Source organism: Haliaeetus albicilla, chromosome 3 (genome assembly GCF_947461875.1).
Source record: "Haliaeetus albicilla chromosome 3, bHalAlb1.1, whole genome shotgun sequence".
NCBI classification, from domain to species: Eukaryota; Metazoa; Chordata; class Aves; order Accipitriformes; family Accipitridae; genus Haliaeetus; species Haliaeetus albicilla.
Window position 1 is genome coordinate 50,073,675 of NC_091485.1, and position 26,673 is coordinate 50,100,347.

Genomic DNA, 26,673 nt, shown 5'->3' on the forward strand with positions numbered 1-26,673 from the left:
CTAACTTCAAAATCCAATGCAGAAATTTTTTACTTAGCTGCTGCAGAATCCCATTAGGTGTGTAAATCCTCTAGATGTCTTACTCCTTCATTCTGAAAAGTTTTGCTTTTTCATATGCCTTCAACCGTACCAGCTGACTTATCTCAGCCTATGTCCTGTCTAAGCCTGATTGGAATGAGAAGAACTAGAAAATCCTCTGCCTGCATCTTCAAAGCAGGTCTGATAGGGACCTGTTCCACATGCATGGGCTCCTCTCCCAGGTCAGTAATGTCACTTGCGTTAGAGTCATACTAATACAGCTGGTGCTTGTAGTGCTGCTGCTAGTCCTTTATGCAAGTTTAATGGTTAGATACCAGACTAAAATACTTATTTCCTAGAGGAGTGCCTTGAAGCTACTGGTACGCAATATGCAAGTGAAAGTCTGGATCAAGGCTGTGATTAAACTTTGCCATCTTGCCACGTGCTGTTAAGTGTGGGAATCCACGTTTCTCATCATGATTCCAGTCTCCTGGCTAGCAGTTGCAATTCCCAGATAAGGTGACAGGGCACCTCTTGCTGGTAATGGAGAGCTAAGTCAGTGACCTGCTTCTACTTATCAGATTAAACTAGAAATTAATGAATAGCCTGTAATAGATGTGGTATTCTGGGACAAGAAGAATAATGCGATGCATTTTGAGCCAACAGTTTTTTATTGAAGACATCCTGAAATACAAAAAGAAGTGGAATAGTCAGTGTAGTTGGTAGTTGGGATGGTATTTCTCTGGGAAGGGAGCAGACCTGGGTTATGGTGTCTACTATAAGACTGTTTCTTTATACTGAAAAAAAAATTAAAATGCAGTGCTCTAACCAGCCAATAATTACACAAAAATGACTGATGCTATGACTATTCCATACCTTGGGCAGCTTCCACACGAAGAATGAAAAGTTCCTCTCCAAAACAGCTGGTTCCTTCTTAGAAATAGTAGGCAAAGACCTAAACCTCCTTTGCCAGAAAAGCGATTTGATACTATTTTTCCAGTAGCCTGGCTAAGTACTGTAATCAGCAAATAATGTTAAAGAAAAAAAAGGAAAAAATGTACAAAATAGTGAGTCACGGAGGAAAGGCGAAGGGAAGAGGTGTTTTTGAGATGAACTTGGCTTCTTTGTGTTTTGTGAAGATCATAAGTGTGCATTTTTGTGTGGGGCAAGCTATGAGCAGGCTTTGTGAATCTCAGTGCCATCTAGACACAAAATAAATTAGAACTGGTTTCTGACAAGAATAGGTGGAGCTTATAAAATTTGAAATTTGGAGTGTAGCTCCTTCAATTTTTTTCAGGTAGTAAATTTTGGATTCCTAAACTGCTTTTTAAATCTAATATTTGAGGGAGTGTTCATAAAAGAGGGAATATATTTAGTTATCTTAAGAGGCATTCTGATGAAGTTAACATAGTATTAAAATAGAAAATAAGTAAACATAAAATAAAAACTGTAATTACCAAAACCTTTTAATATAATACATTCACAGAGACTATTTCATTTTTAAAAGAAGAATGGAAGGTATAATGCAGATTTTTTAATGTTTGTGTAACTGCTACTTTATAAATCATAGAATCATAAAATCATTTAGCTTGGAAAAGACCTTCAAGATCATCGAGTCCAACCGTCAACCATGCCCACTAAACCATGTCCTGAAGTGCCTTGTCTACGTGCTTTTTGAATAGCCCCAGGGATGGTGACTCCACCGCTTCCCTGGGCAGCCTGTTCCAATGCCTGACAACCCTCTCAGTAAAGAAACTTTTCCTAATGCCCAATCTAAACCTCCCCTGGCACAACTTGAGGCCATTCCCTCTCGTCCTATCTCCAGCCACCTGATAGAAGATACCAGTACCCACCTCACTACAACCCCCTTTCAGGTAGTTGCAGAGAGCGATAAGGTCTCCCCTCAGCCTCCTTTTCTCCAGACTAAACAGCCCCAGCTCCCTCAGCTGCTCCTCATAAGACTTGTGCTCCAGACCCTTCACCAGCTTGGTTGCCCTTCTCTGGACACACTCCAGCACCTCAATGTCTTTCCTGTAGTGAGGGGCCATAAAGATAAACAAGGCATGGAAAGCTAATCAAGTCAATGGAATTATTCCCTGATACTAAATACCTCGTAGGTATTGATATGGAGAGGAAATGACATAACATAACAGATGCCTATGGAAGAATTTTGTAATTAGAATTGGATGATGCCTTTATAGCATCAAAAAAATCCACAAAAAAAGCTTTTGGAATTTTTTTTCCTATTAGTTTATTATATGTGCAAGAATGCTTGCATAAATATATGTGTCTATAAAAACCCTCAACATTCTAAAATGAAATTTGACATTAAATTTGCTGACTAGGTAGAGGAAAGCTGCTTGCAGTTCAAAGTGAGAAAAAAAAAATTTATCCTAGGAAAAAAGCTTTATTCTCTTAAGGACTGTAGTGCTACAGACTTCAGTTGTGCTACTCTTCTGTGAATGAGAAATAGCTGGTTAATGCATTCCAGTCTTCTACATTTTACTGGTAAGTTTTTCAGCTACTATATTTTTAAAACTTATATATAATTAGTTGCTTATGTAGAGTAGTTGAAATAAAAAATATTTCTGGTTATCAGGAGAACAAATTTACATGGTCTATTATCAGTTTGCTTAATAATGAAGGAGCACATCTGAATATGAAGTGTGTTTTTGTAAGGCTAATATTCTTGTCTGAAGCTTTGTTTCCCTGTGGGGAAAATTATGCTGCACTATTCTGTTATGCATAGTTTTTCATGAGGTACAAACATGAGTCTTTATTATACAGTGATAAGCAGGAAAAGAGCTCATTTTTCTTTCACAGTGGAAATAACTTCTTGCAGGCTCATATTCTGTGTCTTGAAAAGTACAACTAGGCTGGATGTGAGTTCTGGTTCCCACAATTATGGTACAGCATGCTATGTGTTAGTCCAGAAAGACCACAGAAAGAAGTCTTTTTCAGGTCCTGGGGTGAAGAAAGCTCACTCCACACACCATCAGAAGCTACCAAACACTCTCAAGCCACCCACAGTGAACTTAAGAGCTGCAATTCAAAAGACCAAAAGCTCCCAATTATAATGTCTGTTGAAACAGGCCAAAAAGAGTTTTAAATTGGTGACTCAGTCAAGCTGAACTGTGCGTGTTTGACTGTTGGTCTCCAGACAGTCCATAGATGTCTTCACTTTTGCAGCCTCTGATTTTGAGATAACTGATACAACATACTAAATGAGAGGTTCACAGTCTGTACTGCCTCCTGCCAAGAGATATTCCCCGTCTTCTTAGCCCATGCAGCAAATGATCAGAAAGAGTACCACCACTTTTTGTTTGGTTTAACAGTGAAAAAAAGCTGCACCTTCCAGAATGTGGAGTTTTGAGGGATTTAAAATTCATTCTCCAAAACCGAATTCATGGAGCAGGTAACATGATAGCCTTTCAATTACTGAGGACAGAAAGTTTGAGATTAGTGATTTCCAAAGTGCCTGTTACATCATAAAAATTTTTACTGGCCATAAAGTTAGATTGACTACACAGTGAGAGTGGAATTTTAACAATAATAAACTGAGCACGTTGTCATGGGAAGAAAGTATTGAAAGTGGACAAGAACCAAAAGGGCTTGAATTAATGAACATGAGAGCTTTGGTTTTTGCAATTACTCATTTCTCTTCTCCTGGCTAAATCCCCATTCTCTTCTACTTGTCAGGGTAAAATTATGAAGAAGTAAAGACAGCTGCAAGAAAAGGTTCCCTTTGCATTATCTTTCTTCCATTCTCAACTTCAGTTTTCATTTTGTTTCTATAATTATTTATTTTTTAAATCCCACCTTCCACCACTTCTGTCTAATCCCTTGGGTTTATAATTTGTTTCCATGATCTTTTCTCCTTTACTGTGCATTAACTCAAGGCTGCTTTCCCTCACTTTCTCCTGTGGTTTTTTTCCTTTCTATGACAGCTCCTGATTTCATTCATATGAATTTAATAAAGACTGTATACCTGGTGAAAATAAAATTCATCTCAAGATAGCTACTTCTTAATGAGCCTTTTAACATAGTATGATGTATTAAAAAAACTGCACAAAGAAACTAGCCATGCACCTTTCAAACCATTTTTGTTACTGTCGTTCTCTCTCTCTGAAATATTCCTTCATCCCCTAGGAACTAAATTTTGAAAAATGAAAAATTCTGGAGACAATCCTAAAATAAGTGAAAATTTTGTTCCTTTTACAGTTTAAGAAAGCTCGGTATTAGTACAAATAATGAAAAGAGAAAACTATTTGCTTTTGACATTTTTTTGTACTTTAAGTTTTTGCTGTTCTGATGCTTCACTGTAAGTTTTTTCTGTAGTTCTTCTGCATCAAGAAGGAAGAATAATCATACAATGTACCAGAAAATAAGATGGGAAACCCGCAAAAATGAGCATCGCAACCACAGCGAAGATAGAGTAGATTACCAGAAATTTCTTTAAGAATATTGGTCTTACTACATTTTGGTTATTGCTTAGTGGGTGAAAGATTTTACGACATAATGCAATATGTGATGTAATTGTGTGCTGTCAGTCAGCTTAGTTTCAAACAGTGTTTATCCAAAAAGCAGTGGCAGCCAAGCTATATGCCTGTTGCCCAGCACAGAGGGTTAACTGGAGAGTTGATCTATACTTGTATAACTGCTAAAAATTTTAAGTATATCTGTCAAGAAAAGTCACGTGCAACCAGATTTGTAAGGCTTGTTTCAATACAACTTTTTGCCCCGTCTTGATCTAAGTAGTTTCTCTACATTACTCGTGTTGCAAGGACTGCAGGAGTTTCCCATACCAGCTTATGCTGAAAATTACACCCTCCTCCCCAGATGTTTCTGTTCTGGTTGCTTCATTGTTAGATCTTCACTGTGGAAGATATATGGGTGCACATTATATTTATTTAACTATAATGTAAATAAAGAGTAGGAGCTACATGCTGATGAAGCATTGCCTTTGTTTCTGCAAGTCCTGAGCTGCCTTCTGCAGTAAGAGATGGGGCACCAAGGGTAGGCTGCTGCTTGTTTAAATGAGTGGCTACAGAAATTGCCTACCTGAAGCCATACTCATGGTTTGGATGTATTTCACATAGCCCACGGTTATAAACAAACGATAAAAATTATGTTTGATATGTGACCTTTTAGTTACTACCTGTGAAACATCCACCTAAAATGCTGAAGATTTAAAGTAAAAAAATTAAAATTAAAAAAAAAAAAAGTAAATGAGAGTGATGCTGAAGTTGCTAAGTTCTGCAATCATGACATTTCCCTGTAATTCACCATAATAACTTTCTCTGAAATGCTAATATTAACTAATATTTCTCTGTGATATTACGTAGTTCACAGAATTCTCTCCGTGGTTTTGGTTCCACAGCTAAATAATCATCCATCTCATTCTCTGGAAACTAAGCTATTACACAGTTAGAAATTTCACATCCATACAACACAAACTGATCTTAGAAAACAAACAAAAATTCACTAGGGAAGGGAGAATTTAATTCTTATTGAACTTCCCTGCTGTGAACAAGTTTTAAATATATGAATAGGCACACTGTTAGAACAAACAGCTAAACAAAAATATCTGAAGTTAGTAATTATCAGTTTTAGGCCTGACTAACTAAATTGCTACTCACTGAGGGTATAACAGTAATTATCATTATTGGGATCCAATCTTGAATGGTAATCAATGTTCTGATTGTTCATAGTAGAGAGCTGTTCACATGCTATTACTGGGAAACAGAAAAAAAGATTCTTACAATTAATCTCTCAGATGGAAGAGGAAATTGCTCACTAGAGGTTTTTGTGGTAAATTAAAAGCCATTCACTTTGGTATTTTTGTCTCTTTTGTACTATTATACTCATACCTTACTGCATACAGGTGAGATTCATGGTGAAAAAATAAATGGTATTCAGGCGTAAAGAATGATAACATTTGGAAATTATTCTTTTAGCTTCAGAAGAAAACAAAATAAAGCAAAGGAGACACTGATATATTCCAAAAGGTTATTTAGTATGGTAAACACAAAATAATCCTCTTGGAAAATATTGTAACAAACAACTCTGTGCCAAGAGCATGTAACTTTTCAGGCAGAAGAATAGCAAATGCAGAAGACTACAGAAGTAAGAAACTGCTTTTTTTTAATCTAATGAATCTGCAGAACTCATTGTAAGGGGAGATAATTTAAATGTAACTTAATATCTTAATATGGATCAGAAAATGATTAAGTGTTATGCAAACCACAGTAGCCTCTGTAGGTATGTAACAACATTGTTCAAAGAATTGAGAGCTGTCAAATCTTGTTCTTGAGAGAAGAAGAGTGGTTACAGTCTGGAATAAGGAAAGAAAACACAGGAGGACACAAGAATACTTTGGGTATTTGTTCTGTATTCCTACGAAGTATCTACAGTAGTTATAGATTCATCTGTAGTCCAGATTCCTGGATTAGAGAAGAATATTATTCTTTCATTATATCTGTACTCCAAAATAACGTCTGTAAAAGTTGCAACAAAGCTGAAATAATCTTCAAGGTCAAATATAGCTGAGCCAAAGTCTATTTTTTTCCCCATCCAATTGTATATGGGATTATGTTTATGAAATTGGATGTTGAATTTTTTCTTCCATTTTAAAAATTTTCTGATAGTATACAGATATTCTACTTTAAGTTAGTTCAGGTATTTCCCAAGTACCTAGGAAGTAGATTTTAAAGTTCCTTAAAATCGTTTCCTTTTACTATAAGTTTATAAAGTTTGTTCATACAAAACACATAACTGTGTAAATATCCCTGTTTCTCTGTAAAGAAGATAAATATTTTTATCTCCTCCACTCTCTGAAGCAACTTCTGTTGATTCCTTATCTGAATACCCATAAAACCAGAAACCTCAATATACGAAGCTGATCTAACTAGAGGTAGTAGACTGGTGTTACTTGATGTATTTGATGTTATGATACTGCATCATGAGAGCACCAAGTGTCATGGTATATTGAACCGTATGCAGAGGGTCAGTGGGATATCAGGAGGCTGAGGGTCCGCAGGAGGGGCGAAGCAGTGGTGTGACTGCATTGGAAGGGAAAACTGATGGCGCAGCAGCCGGGGGCAGGGCAGGGCTCTGCGGGATGACGGAGCTCTCGCCATGAGACTCATCTCTCCGTAGTTTTAGCACCTAATAAATGTGGTAGGTGTTGAAATTACTAACATCGGGAATCCTGATACCGACATGTTGGCAATTGGTAAGCTGGACTAAGATACAGCCCTTTGCCTACTCAGGCTGAATAGCAGTGGAGCAGGAATGAGTCTTAGCACCACCCTCACCTTTTGGGTTGCTTTACTTCATGTTGCTGTGCTGAGCTGATGTTTTTATAGTGTTTATTGTCCTCATGTATTTGAGTGGGAGAGAATTGCATGAAGACGGTTTCTCTGAGTCTGCTTTTGTTACTGAACTAACGTTAGAGTCTGGTAAACTGGTGATGTGAGTAAGATAATGCAGGTAAACCCACAGAGTTTCAATGGGTTCCATTTTCAGCTATAGTTGTCCTTCAAAGGACTTTTGCTTTTTATTTTTATCTCATTTATCTTACAGTTTATTAAAGTTATCATTGTCCTATCACCAGGAAGCCACATGTTTTTATAATTGCTGCTACTCATGCCTTTGCCTTTTAGGTAGCGATGTTTACGCTGCAGTTGGGCAGTGCCACTTTCTTGTTAACGGAACCAGTGATAAGTGCAATGACAACAGGAGCAGCTACACATGTTGTGACTTCACAAGTGAAGTATCTGCTGGGAATGAAAATGCCGTATATATCGGGACCACTCGGATTTTTTCATGTGAGTTTAGTAAGAGAGATGGGTTATTCCATTAGCTAACATTTTCTTAAATAACTCTGCTAATGAGCTATATATAAGTGTAAGACATTTGTTATGCATGCGTGTGAATGAACAGAAGGTGTAATACCCAAACCTTCATCTTGCTAAGTCTGTTTGTAAGAACAGATTAGGAAAACTTGATGAAGAATTAGCAGGAATGGGTCTTATTTTGGAAGGATACAGTAATCTATTTAAAATATGTGTATTACAGCATCAACAATTCCATTTATTATCCTGAGCAATTACACAACTTTACGGGGAGGGTTAACTCTTTCTGGATCAGCATGTGGGAGGGATATATCCAAATATAATTCTAAACATATTTTCTTCATTTTTTGCTGAATGAAACCTAACCATCATTGTGGTAAAAGGAAAATGACCCATGATTTGTGGATCTCCTGTGCAAAAATTACCCTAGATACATTACTTATTGTTTTATGACATGATATTACTTTCCCATAAACACAGCAAGTATACAGTTTTAAGGTAATTTTTATAAAATGTGTACAGCCTTTCATACAGTATCATGGTTACTCCCTTTGGAAAGTAGATATTGTTGGCTGAAACATTAAAGGGCAAAGTTGTATAATCTTATTGCATACAAGATATGAGAATATATTCTTTATGGTAACATTCCAGCTAACCCTGAGTTTAGGTGCTGTGAGCATAACCTCTTGACAGCAGAGTTAGTAGTATGACAATAGTATCTGTCAGAATGATATTTTGCTCATAATAAAGCCTTATTCACTTGCTGAGGTGATGATATTTACATTGCACCGATAGCAATAAATGATTACCAGATGAAGTGAGGCTTCATCTAGTTAGCCAATAAATTAGGACACCTTATTTAAAAGTACTGACTATATTTTCTTGCACTGATCTGCTCTTTACTTTTTCCTATTACTTTGGGAAATTTGTTAATGTGAACTCTGTGATAAGAAGATGTTGCTTTTTAGAATGTTGTTTCATATTATTTTACAATTTTGATAGCATTTTGTATGGATAATCCATTGGTAAGTTTTTTACAGGAACAATTTATTAATGAGAATTAGGGGCATGTAATAAACACAAGTAATGTATCTTGTAGGGACATAACTAAAAGTGTCATTGCCATTTTTACGAGTTGGCCTCTGAGACTATTACAAATTATTCATGATATTAAAATATTTTTTAATTCTTTAAAAACCTTTTCATAAATACTTCTTAATATAAAATGTGACTAGCCTCTTTTTTATGGAGTTTCCATGGAGACTATACTTACATATAGGAATATTGTCATCTTGTACACATGACTGGTGTTACGTACCACAGCCAAGACATAATCAAAATATACATTATGAGCAATAATAAAGCACAGCAGTGATATGAAGAAATATTTCCATGTTGGTGTGCTGATGATATCATAAATGAGGTCATTCAAATGCTTTGAAAGAAATCTATTCCCTTATCCCTTGTATTTTTTAATGTAATCTGAAACAAGTTCTTTGCCCTTCACTTCACTTTTGAAATCAAATCTCTTTGAACATTTTCCAAAGAAAAATTTTCGTGATTTTTTTAAGGTTCTGAATTGCTCTGTAGGATTGTGTGAAAACAAATGAACAAGCAAAAAACCCTCTGTACAACTTAGAAAAATAATTTAAACCTCTCCATATTTAGAAGGGACAACTTTACCATACAAGTATTTTAAAAGGTTTCTGGTACCTATTCAGACTTATGGGTTGCTTTAAGAAAGTCCAGTATCTCAGTCAGAAGCACCAGATTTAGATTTTAACAATAATTTTTTTCTGTGGTGGTAGTTTTATATGAAAATTATACTAATTAGATATATGTTAGTGTGCACATGTAACTAGAGAGTGAAAGGCAAATTTGGCATGTCTCTGGACATATTCTTTTCTCCAAATTCTTGAAACCCAAAGACTGGTATTTTTGCTTACCTTTTTTTTCTTTCTCCACTGCAGAACACCTCCCACTCACAAAGTTGATTGCTCCGCCTCAGGCGGCCTTTGGGTTGGCAAAACAAGAATAAGAATGTTTAATAAAGTGTGATAGGAGAGTTGAAAGTAAAGCAAGCCAGTGAAATGGATTCTTTATAGCAAGTGAGATCATGATTAAATATGTAAAAATGAACTTTGCATATGGAGAACAAATCTACTACACTGGTGTTAAGCCTGTGGGATTTTTGTGTTTATACATAGTTTATGTAATTTATTAAATCTCATTTTCCCTGTACATGGTTTGTAACACTGCAATTGAGCTGCATATTGCAACATCAATTGGTATTTTGCAAACGGGAAAGGCAAGGTGAAGGTGAAGAAGAAAAATAGCGAGGGAAGACTACATGTGAGATCTAATTTTTACAAGGGACAAGAAAAGTGTCATCAAGTTTTACTTAGTATCTGAAACCAGAAAAACATATCTATATTTGCCCTTTATGCATGTGTAGGTATATTTATCCTTCCACAAGTTGCTGAGAAAATGCAGCACTGCAAAATAAACTGCAACATAACAAACCTACTTTGCAAAATGGGGTCTTTCCTGGTTGTGTTGCAAGTTTGTTGCAAAATCCTTGTGGTTGTACTGCAATTATCTGAAAAAACCCTTCATGTTCCTTCTCTCAGTCCTCTTTTTTTCGAATTTGTTCCCTATACAGTTCACAGTAGTTGCCTCTACTTTTTTCCCCACAGCGTGTTTTATTTGTCTAACAAACATCAGAATGGAACATTTTTGAAAATGCAATGAGGTTGTCTAACCTTAAACTGTATTGAGTGTTTTAACTAATACGTTCCGTTAATTCTTTTGTTTGCTTCAGCCTCTATACTCATTTTAGAACTAATCTTTTGGGTTTTCATGTATACATTAAAAAAAAAAGAACTCAGAGTATCTCATTAATACATCAGAATACACATTCTTTCTAGAATATAAACTATTAAAATGTTCATTATTACCCTATGAAGGTATGTGAAAATATAGTGGAAGTCAAAGCCATTAATTTCGCATGGGAATAGTGACATTCAGTGTCTGTACATATACATATCCAAAGTTAGAATATTGCTTTTTTTCAGTTATGTGCAAATTTGCATCGATTGGCAAGAAGTTCACTGATTCCTCATGATGTTGCCACATCATTTCCTTTAAAAACCTTTACACAAAACTAGCAGTAAAAGTAAAAACCAAGAGAACAGCTCAATTAATATTAGTGATGTATTTTTAAATTTTGTTAATTATGTAATAACACAAAAAATTGCTTCATACACTGCAATATCAAACTAAATTCTGCTATACAATTTCTAAATTATTTCAGTAAGTGCATCAACAAAATATGTGGAATACTGAATTCATAATGATGTTTGTGATGATAACATTTGTAAATATTTCTTTTGAATCAGATGCCAGTGCCTAAAGCTTGAGCTTTTGGTGCTTACATTTAGGATGACACTTCAATAGACACTGTTCATTTCAAAACAAGCCCACATCTCTCTGACTTTGACAGTTAGGAATCAATCCATTTCTTCCTTTTTCTTACCACTTCACCTTAGATCTAGCTCAGCCTTTGGTGAGTTTGTGGGCACATTTTGCAATATAGTTTTCCAGATTGCCTCCTTTTGTTCTAATTAATCACAGCTTCTGCTTGGGCACTGAGCCAAGTCCTGTGCTCTCTTGAAAATGCATTCTTGGAAAATTATGAGTACAGAGGCTAGTCCCAAGCTGCTCAAGACACAATCCACATATTGTCTGATTTTACAGTGGGACAATATGTGGTTACAAACTGTGGTTTGATTACCATTCTTCAGATATATGACATATATAGATCATATTATTTAACAACATTTAAACATTTTAAAATGTTTACCTGGGTTCTGAGAAACCTTTGTGCTGGGTTATACTGTGCATCCTTAATCAAAAGTCCAAGGGCTAAATTTCAAAGGACTGGACCAAATTTTCCTCTTTGTGAGGAAAATTACTTTTTCTTTTTCTTTTTCTGTAACTATTTTTTTTTCTGTAACACATTCTTTTTCTGTAACTATTTTTAGTTTTTAAAAATTTTTTGCCCTTATAGATTATGAAAATATTCTTAGAAAGTATGAGAGAGAAAAAAATTAGGAAGTTGTTATTTTAATTTACTCATTCTTAAAAACAAGGATCATCTCTTCAAGAAGTGACAGAATCAGAACAGTAGAAAAAAATTCTATCATCATATTGACCACCTTTCTGCTAGAACGAGGATCTTTCCTAAGATAATTTTTTCTAGTACTTTTTCCTGTCCAATATAAATATATGTGTTTAAACTCCAAACTGTCAAACCTTGTTAGCATTATACATGTATTTGAGAATAGGTTCTCTGGGGCAGAAAATTATTAATCTTTATTTTGATAAAACTACAAGTGTCACTTTTCATTTATTTTAGTGGTCGTCTTAGTCATTGCCAGAGAAAACCTTTTTTTTTTAATATTATTATTTCAAGCCTCGGTTGCTTGATTTTTTTATCCTTAATGTTGTGGTTTAAAAAGAAGTTACTTGTGATGCAGTCTAAATCTACATCCTAGATTCTAACTTCTGTTCTCTCTGTGGTTTACATTTCAGGCTACACAATAGTTCCCAGAATATAAATGCAGAATTCAAGCGACTGAGCCTACCTTGTTTCCCCCCCCCCAGCTTTAGTGAGCATGTGTATTATATCCATTTTCATGCCGCTCTGTTCCTCCAGGCAATAGACTATTGCCTGTTATTCATGAAGCCTGAAAATAACTTGTGATGGGGATCTGATTATTTCTTTGTTTATCGGAACAGAAGTTCCCTCTAATCTTCTTCACCCCTTCTGACCATTCCTGTAAACTTGTAAATTTTTTCAATACTTTCTGTTAATTTGTTATCATACTGATTTATGCCTCATTTTCTGGACACTCAAATTCAGAGTAGAGCTGAAAGTACAGTTCACTCTGTCATCTGTGCTGGTGCGAAGGCAACCGCACTCTTCTGAGTCTGTTACTTACGAGATTGTATTCATCCTCAGAGATGCCTGTTACTCATCACCATTGATCATTCTATTCCTATTCCACATTTCTACTTCACATGTTCCTTATATTCAGCACTGTATTTCCTTTCTTCATCATAGACCCAACTACATTTTTCTAACCATGTCTTCCAGCATGTTGCACCACACCCTAACCTCTGAAAAGCTGAAGGGCTCCATTTGCAGCTGCGTAGCTCTGCTCCAGTCTCCTCTTTCTCTTTTAACACTGCAGTCTGCCTCTCATGTGCAGCGGTGCAGCCCTTCCCCAACCTCCCAGAGCCTGCCGCAGCAGGACTTGGAACCTCGTGGTCCAGCATGCCCCACTCCTTGCACCTGGAATTCCTGCACCTTGCTGTGGAGGGTTTCCCCTGGAAAGCACTTGCCACTGATGTGTGAAACACCTCTTCTTCCCCTACCCTCTTTTTACCTCTTGATTTGCAGCTTTTTATTTATAATTTTTTGCTAGGGAAAGAAACAGGGCTTAGTAGGTAGTATTAGTTATTTAAATAGCCAATAAGATACGTACACAAAGCTCGACAGCTAATTAGCATGTGCAGCATCTGGACCTGATCCAAGCATGCCCATGGAGCACCATTTGTGTAATGGCCAAGAGCAACCAACAGGGAGACTGAGTGTGCCCTGCTGAAGCTATACAGTTACTCTGGAAAGGTATTCGTATGGACCCCCTCCTGCACTGGAGAGGATGTCCTGAAGAGGATGCCCGTCTAAAGAAGATTCCTGTTGCTTCTCTTCCTGTCCAGCCACTACTGCATTTTACTTTCCCTTTTCATTCTTCCTCTGTCTCCTCTTTCCCCCCTCCTTCCTGTCTTTTATAATTTGTGCTCAGAATTAACTTTTACTGTTAGAGTTGATGGATGTTATGAGCTGTGAACACTGAAAATAAATCTTTGTGTATGGAAGTTTCTCTCAACATTTTTGTACAACACTCATTTATCTCACTGGATTTAATGAGACTGGAATTTTCTTGCTTGCTTCTACCAATAGAAATTTATAAATTCATATATACAAATATTCAGTGCATTTTTTGAGTTTTCAAAAGTCCATAGTAGTAGTAAATCGGTGATTTTCTTCCTTGCAAAATCTTAAGTGTAGGCCAGTTCGTCAGACAACTCAGCTCTTGCAATATTGATTCGTCTCTCACAGATTAAGATGTCTGAAGTCGTGTAGAATATGCCATAGCATGTGACCCAAAATGATATAATTTTTGATCTGTGATTGTTATTTGCCATTCACTGTAGATTTATGCCTACATATTTGAGAATATCAGATCAGTTCAGCTGGAAGCTTTACTTCTCTCCTTGCTGAGCATAGCGGTGCTTGTTCTTGTCAAAGAACTGAATGAGAAATTTCAGAGAAACATTAAAGTTGTTCTTCCCATTGATCTACTTTTGGTAAGTACAAAATCAAATATCAGACGTTTTGCTTACAAAGCTTTCAGTGGTTCAAGTAGTCTGCTGAAGTTTACTTTGTTGTCTATAGTTACTCACAGCCACACCTGCCACTTATTAAATGGATAGCTAATTTTCATGGCTGTATGTTAAATGTAAGAACAGGAAACAGTTTGGCTAAATAATTAAGAAAGAACTGACATACGTTCCCAATTTGTATAATATTTTGCATGTGTTTACTACTTTTTACATAATCACAAGAATATGACGCCTAGAATGTTGAAGTGTAAGAAGTTTGAAATAGAAAATGAAAAATAACTGGCACATTGTAACTCCAGGCAAGTCTTGAGCTGGGTAGTTGTGGCTTAGATGTTGCTTGTTATTTATCTGCAACAAAGTTAAATAGCTATGCTATTGTTTTCTATATTTTTACTTAAAGTTTTCCTTTCACAGGGCATAGGCTAAATTGAAATTAGCTATTGCATTGTAAAACCTTGCTTTAAGGCTTAAGCTGTAGTCAAATAATCAGCACCAGGACAGAAAGTTTCTGTTTTTCTCTAGACCTCTAAAAGAAAATAAAAAAAATGAAGGGTGAGTGCTTTTCAGAGTGGGTCATCACAATTACTCTTCTTTTGCTGGAAAAAGTTATTTACAAAAGAATAATTATTCTTGGGCAAATGCTAGAAAAGGAGGTAGTGTGGTTGTGTTACCTACTCTATGCTCTGTTTCTGTGTTACCTTTTAAACAATACTGGATAAAATGTACCAGCAAGCTGAGGATTATGGACTGGAACCTGTGCCTGTTCTATTGGGATTTGTGTGTTCATCTCATAAAAAGTAAGGGAAGTGAGTTTGAACGTCCTCAGGGCCAAATTTTCCACTCCCTCAGCAACATTTATACCTGCTGGAACATAAAAATAAGAGGCAACCACATCTTCTGCTGTGTTTTGTGCTGAAGTCGACACTGCCAGTCTAGATTAGATGTGCTCAGAGAGCATCAGTGGAATTAGACCTCTCAGGAGTACCTAAATTATGAATTATTTTAAGCTGCTCACCTGAATGGCAGTGGTCTGGGGCACATGCTGCATAGAAGCAGCTTGGACACTAATTGGCAAGGTTTCTGAGGCTTTACAGAGACTTGTACAGATCCCTTTCATGAACACAGAATGCACAAACTTCACCATAGTCCTTCTTCAGCCATCTTTTCTAAATTTATTATTGTGTCCAGATCTGAGTTTCTTTTGACTCTCTTCCACATTTGCAAAAATATTCATAATAATACTTCCCTGTCTTACTGGAAAGATCTAAGGATAAATGCATGCACACTGTCAATGTGCTTAGGTAAGGCAATAATAAGGACCATCCACATTTGCAAAAATATTTGTAATAATACTGCCCTGTCTTACTGAAAAGATCTAAGGATAAATGCATGAACACTGTCATGTGCTTAGGTATGGCAATAATAAGGACCATGTGGGAAGCTAAAAACAATAGAAATGTAACATCTTTTTCTGTGTTGAATCAATAGATAATTGCTACATCCGTTGCTTGCTACTATGCTGATATGGAATACGTCTACAGGCTAGAAGTTGTGGGACATATTCCTGAAGGGTAATGTGGTTTTTATTAGCTTGTGGCTTTTAAATATGTTTACTTCTGAGAACAGCCTCTGAAGAGGTCAAAGTAGTTTTCTGAAATAAAAAATGGCAAAAATCTATTATGTCAGTTTCCAACCTCCTCAAATACTCTCTCAGAATTCAACCCCAGGTTAACAAGGTATATCTGTATAGATATCATTGTAAAAATGCAGACTTTCTTGTACATTTTCATAGTTTTTCTATTACTTTATGGAATAAAAAGTAGATACTAAGTACCTGATGATGGCTGTTGGATGTATGACAGAGGGGCAGAGCACTCGACAAGATTATTGCAACCTGCTTTTTAAGGTTTGCCTTGGGTTATTGTAGCAGAAAGGACATGCAATGAGATAAGGCTTGTAGATTACTACACTTCATTCTTCTCCGCTCGCTTATATAGTAATTTTAGGAAATGTAGTTTCTAAGGAAATGTAAAGGATTTAGATATGCTTGATCTAGAAAAGATCATTCTGACCACAGATAGTGATACATTTTTCTCCGTGACCTTGAAGAGAAGTTAAAAAAAATATTCAGTGTAATTAGCTGGAAAGAGAAATTAGATTGGGTGTCAGAGTCAATGTTCAAACTTCGTTGGCTGGTAGGGAATAACACAGCTGTTGTGTAATTTCCCTTTTGGAAATTGTAGGGTTTCCCTAAATTTCACAAAGTAGACTCTAAGTAGTCCAAGACAGCATACGTGCATGTGTGGCAGCTTGCACTCATAGAAATAAAATAAAGGAAGTCATTGAGAAAGAAAAATATTTTTAAGTATGTAGGGCATGTATGTATCTGAGGTTAAAACAGGATTAAGTATTGCCTTTTGATATGTGTTATGAACAGCTAAATTGTATTGGTGCAGCTTTAATCTGGAGCTTATTTTCTGTCTAACCTCACATGAGAAGATTCTGTAGTGTTGAAAAACACAAGCAGAAGCCTGGATCATTCCTGTGTATTTTTAAGCACTGACCTGAAATATCTAACTGCCTTGTCAGCGGAGAGTGTTAGAAACCTTCAGAATGTACTTTGGGTCTTAGGCAGCGTGATTTGTGCTCTGGAGAGGCTGAAGTCTGTGTGTGGAGTACAGAGGCAACCTGGGGTGATGCGGTACTTAACTGGGGCATTTCATTGCAGTCCCCATTAGAAGGTCTCCATTAGATGAAATAAATGTCCACACTGTCCATAACCTACAGGAATACTAAACTTTTTAAAAGGTTTAAATTAAACTTTACAGGAAAGCCGACTATAAAAAAGAAAAAAATATTCAGTAGAGTTTCTTTTATTGCATATTACAAAATTAGGGAATGGTTGATGATTTTATCTGTCAGTGGGGGAGCTAATTTATAAGGATCCCTTCACAATTTCTCAAATAGAAGTTTGCAAATGGAAGACTTCATCTGAAACTGTTTCATCTTCCTGTACAAATTCTCCCTCGCAGTTCCCAACAGACCGAGATGTTATTAATCTAAAATATTGAAAAATGTCACTTCACAAGTATTAAAAAAATTAGCTGTGCATGCAAAGATAGTTTGTCTTGTGTTTTCATGAATTGCAGGTATACTGAGGCTATGTAACAGACTTTGCAAAAAAGACTGTCTATATTTTTTGTAGGTTACCATCACCGAAAACACCACCCATGAATGTCCTGCCTGAAGTAGTCACTGAAGCTTTTGGAGTAGCACTGGTTGGTTATGTAGCATCACTAGCTCTAGCCCAAGGCTCTGCTAAAAAGTTTAAGTACACTGTGGATGACAACCAGGTAAAGCTCTTTCTCCCTACTGTCAGTTAGCCTTGCAATTGCTTCACTATTCTGGAAATGTATTCTAGATGAATGCCCAGTACGAAAAGGTGAGTTCCATACAGCATCCTGAAGCCTTCCAGTAATTACAGTAAACCCCAAATCTAGTCCAAATCAGCTCTGCAGTAGGGCCTAGTTGGTTAAGCTGCTCCTTTTGGGGAAGCACATCCTTCAGGATAATCCCATAATGCTGAATTTGGTGCAGTATTTGGGTGTTAATGCTTTTTCCAGTGCTCTAAGACAAGACAGCTTCTCCTCTAGCAGCTGAGCTCTTAAAGACCAGCTAAAATGTTAAATCAGCCACTGACTAAAGAAACAAAGCAGTTCTAAAAATAAACCAGGTACTTATAGCCCTAGGACATATCTGATGTTATAAAATGAAGTTATGCAAAGTAGAAGTCTCATTTGAAATAAAGGTTTATTGGTATAAAAGAAACAGGATGGGTTCAGAAAGTGCTGCCAAATTTACAGCCATAGGAGCTTTCTGTACAGAGTTCCACTTTACAGTAGACACACTTAAATAAAAATGGTATGTTACTTTCTGCACTACCCCACTACTGGTCATGGCAGGTGGGTAACTCCAAGCCAACTGGAAATCTGTGGAGAGAATAATTCAAGCACTGTGGTAAGAAACGCTCAATTTTAGATAACTGGCAATAGTGCTGTGTGATGAAAATGCTGCCCCTGCCTTTGTCTTAAGTGATCTGGGGTAAACGATGTAAGGTTGAATGAAGAACAGTTGGTTTTGCAGCTGAAGGTCTATTTGAACACCCTATCTAGACGGGTTGGTCTTTCTGTCGGTTTACAACTCTTACGTCATTGGAAAATATGGTGGGAATGTTCTTGTCTACTCAGGTCTCTAAAATATTTTTCAGAATGAATACATTGGGCTATGAATTTCTGTTGATGCTTCAGAGCCATGTTTTCTAGGGAGCAGAGGGAAAATGCTTTGAGCTTAATACAGGTCAGACTTCAGGGCGATATGCTGCATTGTCTCAAGGGCACTGAACGGAGCACAGCAACCTGTATGTCTTTCTGCACCTTTGGAAATCTTGTCGCTTACACAGCTTAATTACTAAGGTGTTGGAAACTATGTGTAGTTCTGCATCAAATAATGGAGCAAAAGAACAAAGCCTCTGTGAGAGCAGAGACTACAATGGCAGCGGGGCGGCGTAGCTGTATTGCATTCAGGGGCCAGGCCCAGGGCTCTGCGTGGTGGCATGTGAGTGTGCAAGGTTGTCTGGGGAGCTTTAAGGTGGTGCTGTCCTGTGCTGTGAAGGCAAACTTATGATCACGTGTTGCCCTGGATGGATACAATACCGTTTGTGTTCTAAGCACTTGTAGCAGTGCTGAAGTCTTCTCTTACATGTTGCCCTCAGCAGATGAATGAGCTCCTTGTAGTCTGGGGAAGGAGACTGGTGCTGGGTAGCCAAGTTGGGGCACTTTCACAGAAAACACTGTTCAGCTTAGGCTGCAGATACCGGGTGGCTTCTCCACTTTTTCTACTGGAGACCTTTGTTCAGACACATCTGCATTTTGACTGTGAATAAACACCAAATATATTTGTCATGAAAGATGGCATGCAGAGAGTATGGCTACCATACTTCACTTTCACTAAAGCATGCTCTAAAAGACAAAAAATTGGTGGCTGTCTTTTTCCAGGAAAGTCATAAGCCAGAAACAACCTGGACACTGTCCAGATCCCACTGCTTGAGACTCTGGCCTGTTAAAAAGCAGATGTGGATCAAGATGTAAATATTTTGGCTGAACTTCATCTTCAAAACTTAGCAATACCATTTATTCTGTGAACAAAATGCGCCTTCTGTTTTTGATGAATCTGGTTCAGGAGCTCTATCATTCAAATTAGTTCTGAGTTGTGAGAAGATACATTATGTTGGGAGATCTTTTGTCATGTACATACGTGATTTTTTTTCCCTTAAAAATATGGCCATCCTTTGTCATTGCTAATATTTACATAGGGGACTCCTTTGTTGGCAAGAAGCATTGAAATGACAGAACAATAGGAAAACAACATATTCTATTTAACAACTTTGCAGGAATTTTTGGCTCATGGCCTCAGCAACGTGATTCCTTCATTTTTCTTTTGCATACCAAGCGCTGCAGCAATGGGACGGACGGCACTTTTATACAGTACAGGAGCCAAAACACAGGTAATGGGTTAAAGTGAAGTACGTAGGAGAATTAAGGCTATGATACTGCTCACTGGAACTTCTACTGATTTATCCATTGCATTCCCCTATTCTTCCTTTTCCTCTATCCTGGGAAATGACTCTGCCCTACCATTTTTCCAATCTGCATGGAATTGCATCTGATCAGCAACTGTCTTACTAGAAAAGCTAAAGGTTCCACTTACTAATTGTTACCTGTTTCATTCATTATAAACGCTAAAGTCTGTGGCAGTAAGGAGGTTATGAGTTGAGTTTTCAGACTGTGGGAAACGACATACAAACCCTTTCAGTTTTATGTGAATTTGTCAGTACTGTAACAAAAGTGCCCTCTAATGGTGTTTAATGGATTTAGTGGTGCAGGCTAAACTGAAGTTTTAGAAAAAAATCGGATTTAATTTAGTGCTTCTATCTGATTTTCAAAATAAAATGAAAGTAACCTTAAGAGACACTTGCTAAAAAAACCCAGGTAACCTCCCAACTTCTGCCTTGTGACATGGTGTACTTGTCCTGTCGCTCTGTAGACACAGCCCACAGAGATGGCACTCAGATTTTTGAGGATTTTTGGGGCTATTTTCTACTGTTGGAAACTAAACCCACAAGTTCTTACTGCAGTAGCTCAGAAAAGAGGGAACTGCAATTGATGAAAATGCTAGTTGTGATCCAGCGAGGCTGTTACTTGTCCGAATTGTGCTCGTGAACAAGAGAGGTAGGAAACGGCTCATCTGTGACCTTGGCGTGTGATGCCGCAGCTGGGACATCCCTGGGGCAGCCCCCTCAGCACTGCCTCTCCCTCCTTCCCCTGAAACATCCTCACTGACGAAGTCCATCAGTGGCATCCTGCCATATAAATGTTGTGTCCTTTGGAGTTTGTTGCTATTGCCTTTTTGTAACCTTTGCTCTCGCCTGTGTGAAGGACGTAAATTGCAAGGAAAAACGTAATGAGGTACAACTGGCAAAGCTAAGCACAGTCTATAGGTAGTGTTTCTTCTTGACCATGTCCTGCAATTATTTGTCATGCAGATACCACAATACTAAGAAATGATACAGCGTTGTATTTCAAAACTTTACATGTTAACTACTTGCTAATTAGCCTACACAGTATTCTGAACTCAATTAATCATAATGAATAATTCATCCAATAATAATCTTTAAAAGCATTTTTATGCAAATATTTTAGCTACCACTTTGCTGTTAGCTATTTCAAATCTTTGAGTTGGATTCAATGTCATACCATGTGCCCTCATCCTCACAGACATCCTCTTCTGTTACCTGTTCACGTATTGATTGTACAATTTGCAGTCATACTGCATCATGGCTTTTCCAAGGAAGCTTTAATGTAACCTGAAGACCTATACCTGAAGACCTATATATAACCTGCAGGCATGTAGGGTATCTAAGCACTTTGACTCTGGTACATGTAGGCAAAGGCCCTGATAGAAGGTTATTCAATGTATGAACTGGAAAAAGAAACCACCATAGTTAGATTTCAAGGTAGGAAATACATGGTAAAAATAACAAGTATCTTCTTGGTTTTATCCGTTGGTTTCACAGTGTAGCAGAGCCTGCATCCAAAAATTAGTGTGGCCATGTGTTAGCACTATGAGTGTACTTTAATAAACATAAAATTGTCTTTCCTGCCTTCTCTTTGGAAAGCAGCACATCCACTTAATCTTCTACTTTTGGAGCTGTCTGGGCAGGACAAACAGATGAGAAGAACATCACTAATAAATGTTGGTCAGATCACAGGCAAAAAGAAGAGTGAGGGGTTGCTTTGACTACAGAGAGAAGTCAGTTTACTTTGGCGTACGTCATGAAAGAAATGCAAACAGCCTTTCAGGGGCTCAGAGCAGCCCTTTTTTCTCCCAATGGCTACACCTGGGATTCAGTGATGTCATTTATTCTTCAGTGATATCTTTCCTGGGAGAAAACAGAAGTGAGGGACTGTATCCTTCAAATAGAATCAACACTTTTTTTTTTTTTTTTTTGCTTTTTGGGAAGGCGGAAAGAGGGAAAAGTTCCTTGTGACTTTACCAGCAGATTTTGTGTCCCTTTTTCTGTAAACACTCTGTCTATCCTTCTTGATGGTATTTTTAAGTACACCATGGCTTTAATTTTCTACTGTTTTAACAACTTGTCTGGTTTTGTTTTTAACAACTTGTCTCTTAAAATGAAACCTAATTATTTTAGTAAAGAAACATATTATCAATATAAAAATAAAGTGAGCATCTGTCTACTTATCATCAAAAACCTTCTGTGAATCTGGACTGTATCTTAATGAGACCAGAAGTACTCTACTTTGTGAGCAGTCAGAGTGGAGTAGGAGACTGCAATTTTACTGTAGTTTTCCATCAGATTAATACCATATAATACTGTGAAGAAACATATAATTCTTAGACCATATATTTGTCTGGATTCATGTCACCTGCATTAATTATAATATTTACTATATTAAAAAAAATTGTTCCTACATTTTCTAAAGTTGAGTCCACTGATAGTAATGTGAAATCATTGGAGGTTTCTGACTCAACACAATAGTTTCCTTTTAGTGTTGATCCCAGTAAAAGAAGTTAGAAATCTTCTCTTGTGCAAAAATGACAACACAGTTCTCCATATGTAATTTTTGCTGAGTGCTATGACAGATCTGTTATTTAGTGCAACATAGGGTGCATGGCTATAAATATGTTACAGAATGACAGTGGGTGCTGTGAAACTTCTGGGATGAGATATTGCACACACACGCTCTATTTAATAACCAAGTGTGTAAGTGATGTTGTGGTCCATGTCTGTGTGCTGTCAGCAGGGTCAAGCACAGATGTTAAGATCTCTTACAATGTTTTCACTGTAGTTGGCTGAAGGTAATCACCAGAGATTAAAACTGAAATTATATGCATCTGCAATCCATAGATACATTAATAGCTAACATCTTCAACATCTCATTCTTGGCTTTATTTACAATATTTAGTAATTAGTCCCTTTCACACATTTTAATGTATTTTTTTATTAGACTGAATGATCTGCTTTTCTTATTTATTGTTTTAGGTGGCTTGCCTTATCTCTTGTGTATTAATTCTTGTGGTGATCTATGCAATTGGACCTATGCTGTACTGGCTGCCTATGGTACGGTACTTATATTCTTTTTTAAAGATTACGATGTTAAACATCTTCTAATGACTTAATTTATTTCAGGGAAAGACAGTACTACTTCTAAAGCAGCTCTATTTAATTTCAACTAGAGAGAGCAGTAAGGGCACAGCAAGTCTCAAAATCATAAAATACAGACGTGACAACACAATACACAGATTTTACACATATATAGTTGCTTATATAGGCTATCACATAAGTATATAAGAAAGCATTTCTCTTCTACTTACTTTTGGCACATAGTTTATGAAAAATATACATCCAGATTGCTGTGGATTTGCAAATTGACAAAGTGTGGTAGAAATTAATGAAGATCCACAATTTTTCTCCAGTTATGCATATGATGTATGACTTTGCTTTTCAAATAAATTTGACAAGAATGATTGTAGATAGTGATCTAAGCTTAATTACAGAAGGATTATGAGGTATTCTTATATCTCTGTCATGGAATACATCTTCTACACTAAGACTTGGTAAAGCAATGTGGTGTGTTTTCACATAAACTGTATCTAGGTTTTGGTATTACATATTAATAGTTAATTTTAACTAGAGGCATGTCAAAGATGCAAAATACAGCTCCAAAATTATCCATAATTCTGCCATGTTTGTACATGAAATTTTAACACAACTGTGTTTTAAATTTACTTTGTGCTATTGTTTACATAGTGTCACATGAAGGTTCTCACTTTTCAAACACAGATCCTTTTATAGCTAATTTTAACCATGCAAAGTAGGGACATTTGAAGAGGAGTGCACAATATGTCCTTTTTTTTACTATACTGCTTTCCTCCCTTCATTTTTTATATGGATTATATGTAAATTTTGACTGGTTGCCTGTAGGCTTGTTTTTTCCATATTTTAAAAAAAACTTTTCGTATGTTGCTTTCTTGATATTTTATTTCCTTTTACTATACTTTTTTAGTCCTCCCTACCTATGCACTGCAAGTCCATCACTTTGTACTCCATCCTTTTCGGCTCCAGATGATTTCTTCATCCATCTTCTCCCCTTCCCGATTTGGAGAGCAATAAATTATTTTGTTTGCCTCAAAGTTAATGGATTTTTTTCCTCTAGAGGCCTTCTTAAATGGTGAAGAAGAAGAACTAAAATTCTTCACTATGTAGAAGTTGAGTGCTGATTTGCTTTTGAGTCTCCCCAGACTACGGCAGAGTGCAGTTCACCTGGTGATGCATGGAGAGTCTTGGGAAGTCCTGAAGTTTCTGTCATTTTTCTCACAATTAGGTGGCCTGTCAATTGTGTTCAGGAAAAAAAATGGGTCTGATACTGTTACATTTGTGTCACAAGGACACCGGTGCTTATCCCATTTTTGAAACACTAACTTTAGTTTTTTTGATAATTTAATTATAATATTGACTGCTAAATTGAAGAAAGAGCATTTGTTTTCACTACCAATTCTGCAAATAGTTTTTGTTTCTTATTTCTTTGCAGTGCGTGCTAGCAAGCATTATTGTTGTGGGCTTGAAGGGAATGCTAATGCAGTTCCGTGACTTAAAAAAATACTGGAATGTGGATAAAATTGACTGGGTAAGTGAAACTTAATCTAAGGAGGTTTTCCTGAGACCCTTTAACAAATACCTGCTAAATAAACATTAATAGTTCTGAGGCCCTAGAAGAGGTAAGTGCAAGCCATTATTATTAGGGTTTTTGTATACTATTGGCTTATCTTCTATCTCCGAATAACAGCATCTGTAAAGTCAATTGTATTAAAAAACAGAATTTTAGCAAATGATGAAGAATCAAACCTAATTTATTGCTAAAGATGTGTATACAGACAGATCAGGTTAATCTGAGCAGATGTGTGTCTAATTTTGTATGCCTTCTCTAGCTGGTTAGCATGCTTTTGCGATTGTAGTATTATTGAAGAGATTCTGGTATCTTTGTCCTCTGGGGATATGGAATGACCGTACAGGACAAACAGAATGGGAAACACTACAGATGCAGAAAGATACATGTCCTAGGGTGCTATAGGTAAATTGCCTTAACTCTCAGAAAAAGCAGACAGATGTAAAGAGACATAGCATGAAAATCTAGTTTAATGCAAAGTCTGAATAGTCTGACATACATTTGCACAGAATTCCTAGCAAATATTAAAAATGAGTCCATGTTTAGGAAGACTCCTACGTTTCTCTTCTGAGGGAGTTTTTGAATGTATTGGCCAATTAGTGGAATTAAAACCTCTAACCACTTACATAAATACATACTGACACCCCATAAAGCTTTTGGAACTTCTGCTGTAAGGTGTTTCGGCCATATCCTCCTTCTCTGTGGTGGCAGATATAGGTTACTGGAGGTAATATTAGACTTTGTTGAACTCATCCAGTGATTTAGTATTCTACAGCAGTAATGGTAAGTCTAGACTGAATAAAACATTGTTTTTAATGGAGTACTGGATTTCAGTATGGAAAGCAGAACTGAGTAAACAGCATCAAGTTTGGCTATGTGAGATTTTTCACATTTCGTCACAGAAGATTAAAGTTATTTTTTTCATGTCATTCAGAAGAAAAGCTCTATCTTTCATGAAATCTTATGTTCCTCAAGTAGCAAAATTCTGAAAATATGTTCTACCACTTGTACTGCATTTTGTCTTCAGCTTGACCGATATTGCCAGTGACACAAATGGTGGATGATGTGGATCGAGAATTATTTTGGGGACAGTGGACTTGAGAAAATTGGTAGTTATGGGAGAGAGATATAGCTTCTCTATCAGTGCATTGAGATAATAAGTAGTTAAGTTTTCCAGCAGGGTATTCTGTAATCTCACTAGACTTGATGGGTCTTCACAGATAGACTAGCCTGATTGATTTTTTGCTTTTGTGGTTTTGGCAGAAAAGGATGGGTGAGTAGTTAGTTATTACATCTCTGACATCTGCCATTATTTCTGAGAGAGGTTGTAGAGAGTATACCATTATTCCTTAGCCTGACAGGGTAAATCATCTTGCTTTAAATAGCATAATCTAAAGCAAGGCTGTAAATGTTGATCTTACATTGCTGCCTGGTCTGAGGAGCCCCACCAAGCCCAGTGATTTGAGTAACTACACTAGTGTTGATTTTGGCCTGAAGAGATTCACCCCAGCAATTGACAGCGCATTGGAAATGTATCAGTTCCATTACCCAGGTTATCCAAAGTGTTTTGAAGATAGAAACTCTAACAAAACATTTGGAAACAATTAGCAGCTGTCCTTTCTGGAACTGATTCTTCGAAGGGTGTGTGTCATGTAGCACAGAAGTCAGGTTTGTTATGCTTATAGGGCTGGCAAATGATAGTGCATGGAAACGGAATATTATGGTGTTTGTTACCTTGTTCCTTCACACTTCTTTAAGCTTCTCATTGAACACAAACAGGTTGAGTAATATTTATTTGTTGATTTGTTCTCTATAAAACACAATCTTTTTAAATGTAAAAGGTATAGCTTGAAAGGTACAGCTTAGGAGTTGGACTCAATGATCCCCATGGGTCCATTCCATCTCAGGATATTCTGTGATTCTACGAAATCTCTCCTTACAGCCATGCATTGCTTTTTCTTGCAAATTTAATGTTCAGGAACAGCTGGATTCAAAGGAGCAGCTACGCTGACAGACCTAAGTAG

General features: G+C 36.8%; 1 protein-coding gene across 3 annotated transcripts in view; it reads left to right on the top strand.

Moving 5' to 3' along the window:
• SLC26A7 (solute carrier family 26 member 7) overlaps positions 1-26,673 on the top strand; it is a 74,134-nt gene that overhangs the window by 21,014 nt on the left and 26,447 nt on the right. For all 3 annotated transcript variants that reach the window (XM_069779649.1, XM_069779648.1, XM_009924102.2), the window contains 7 exons: positions 7,683-7,847; positions 14,157-14,309; positions 15,834-15,916; positions 17,551-17,698; positions 19,795-19,908; positions 22,966-23,043; positions 24,515-24,610. In XM_069779649.1, coding sequence (XP_069635750.1) covers positions 7,683-7,847; positions 14,157-14,309; positions 15,834-15,916; positions 17,551-17,698; positions 19,795-19,908; positions 22,966-23,043; positions 24,515-24,610 — 837 coding nt within the window. The remainder of the gene's footprint in view (positions 1-7,682; positions 7,848-14,156; positions 14,310-15,833; positions 15,917-17,550; positions 17,699-19,794; positions 19,909-22,965; positions 23,044-24,514; positions 24,611-26,673) is intronic.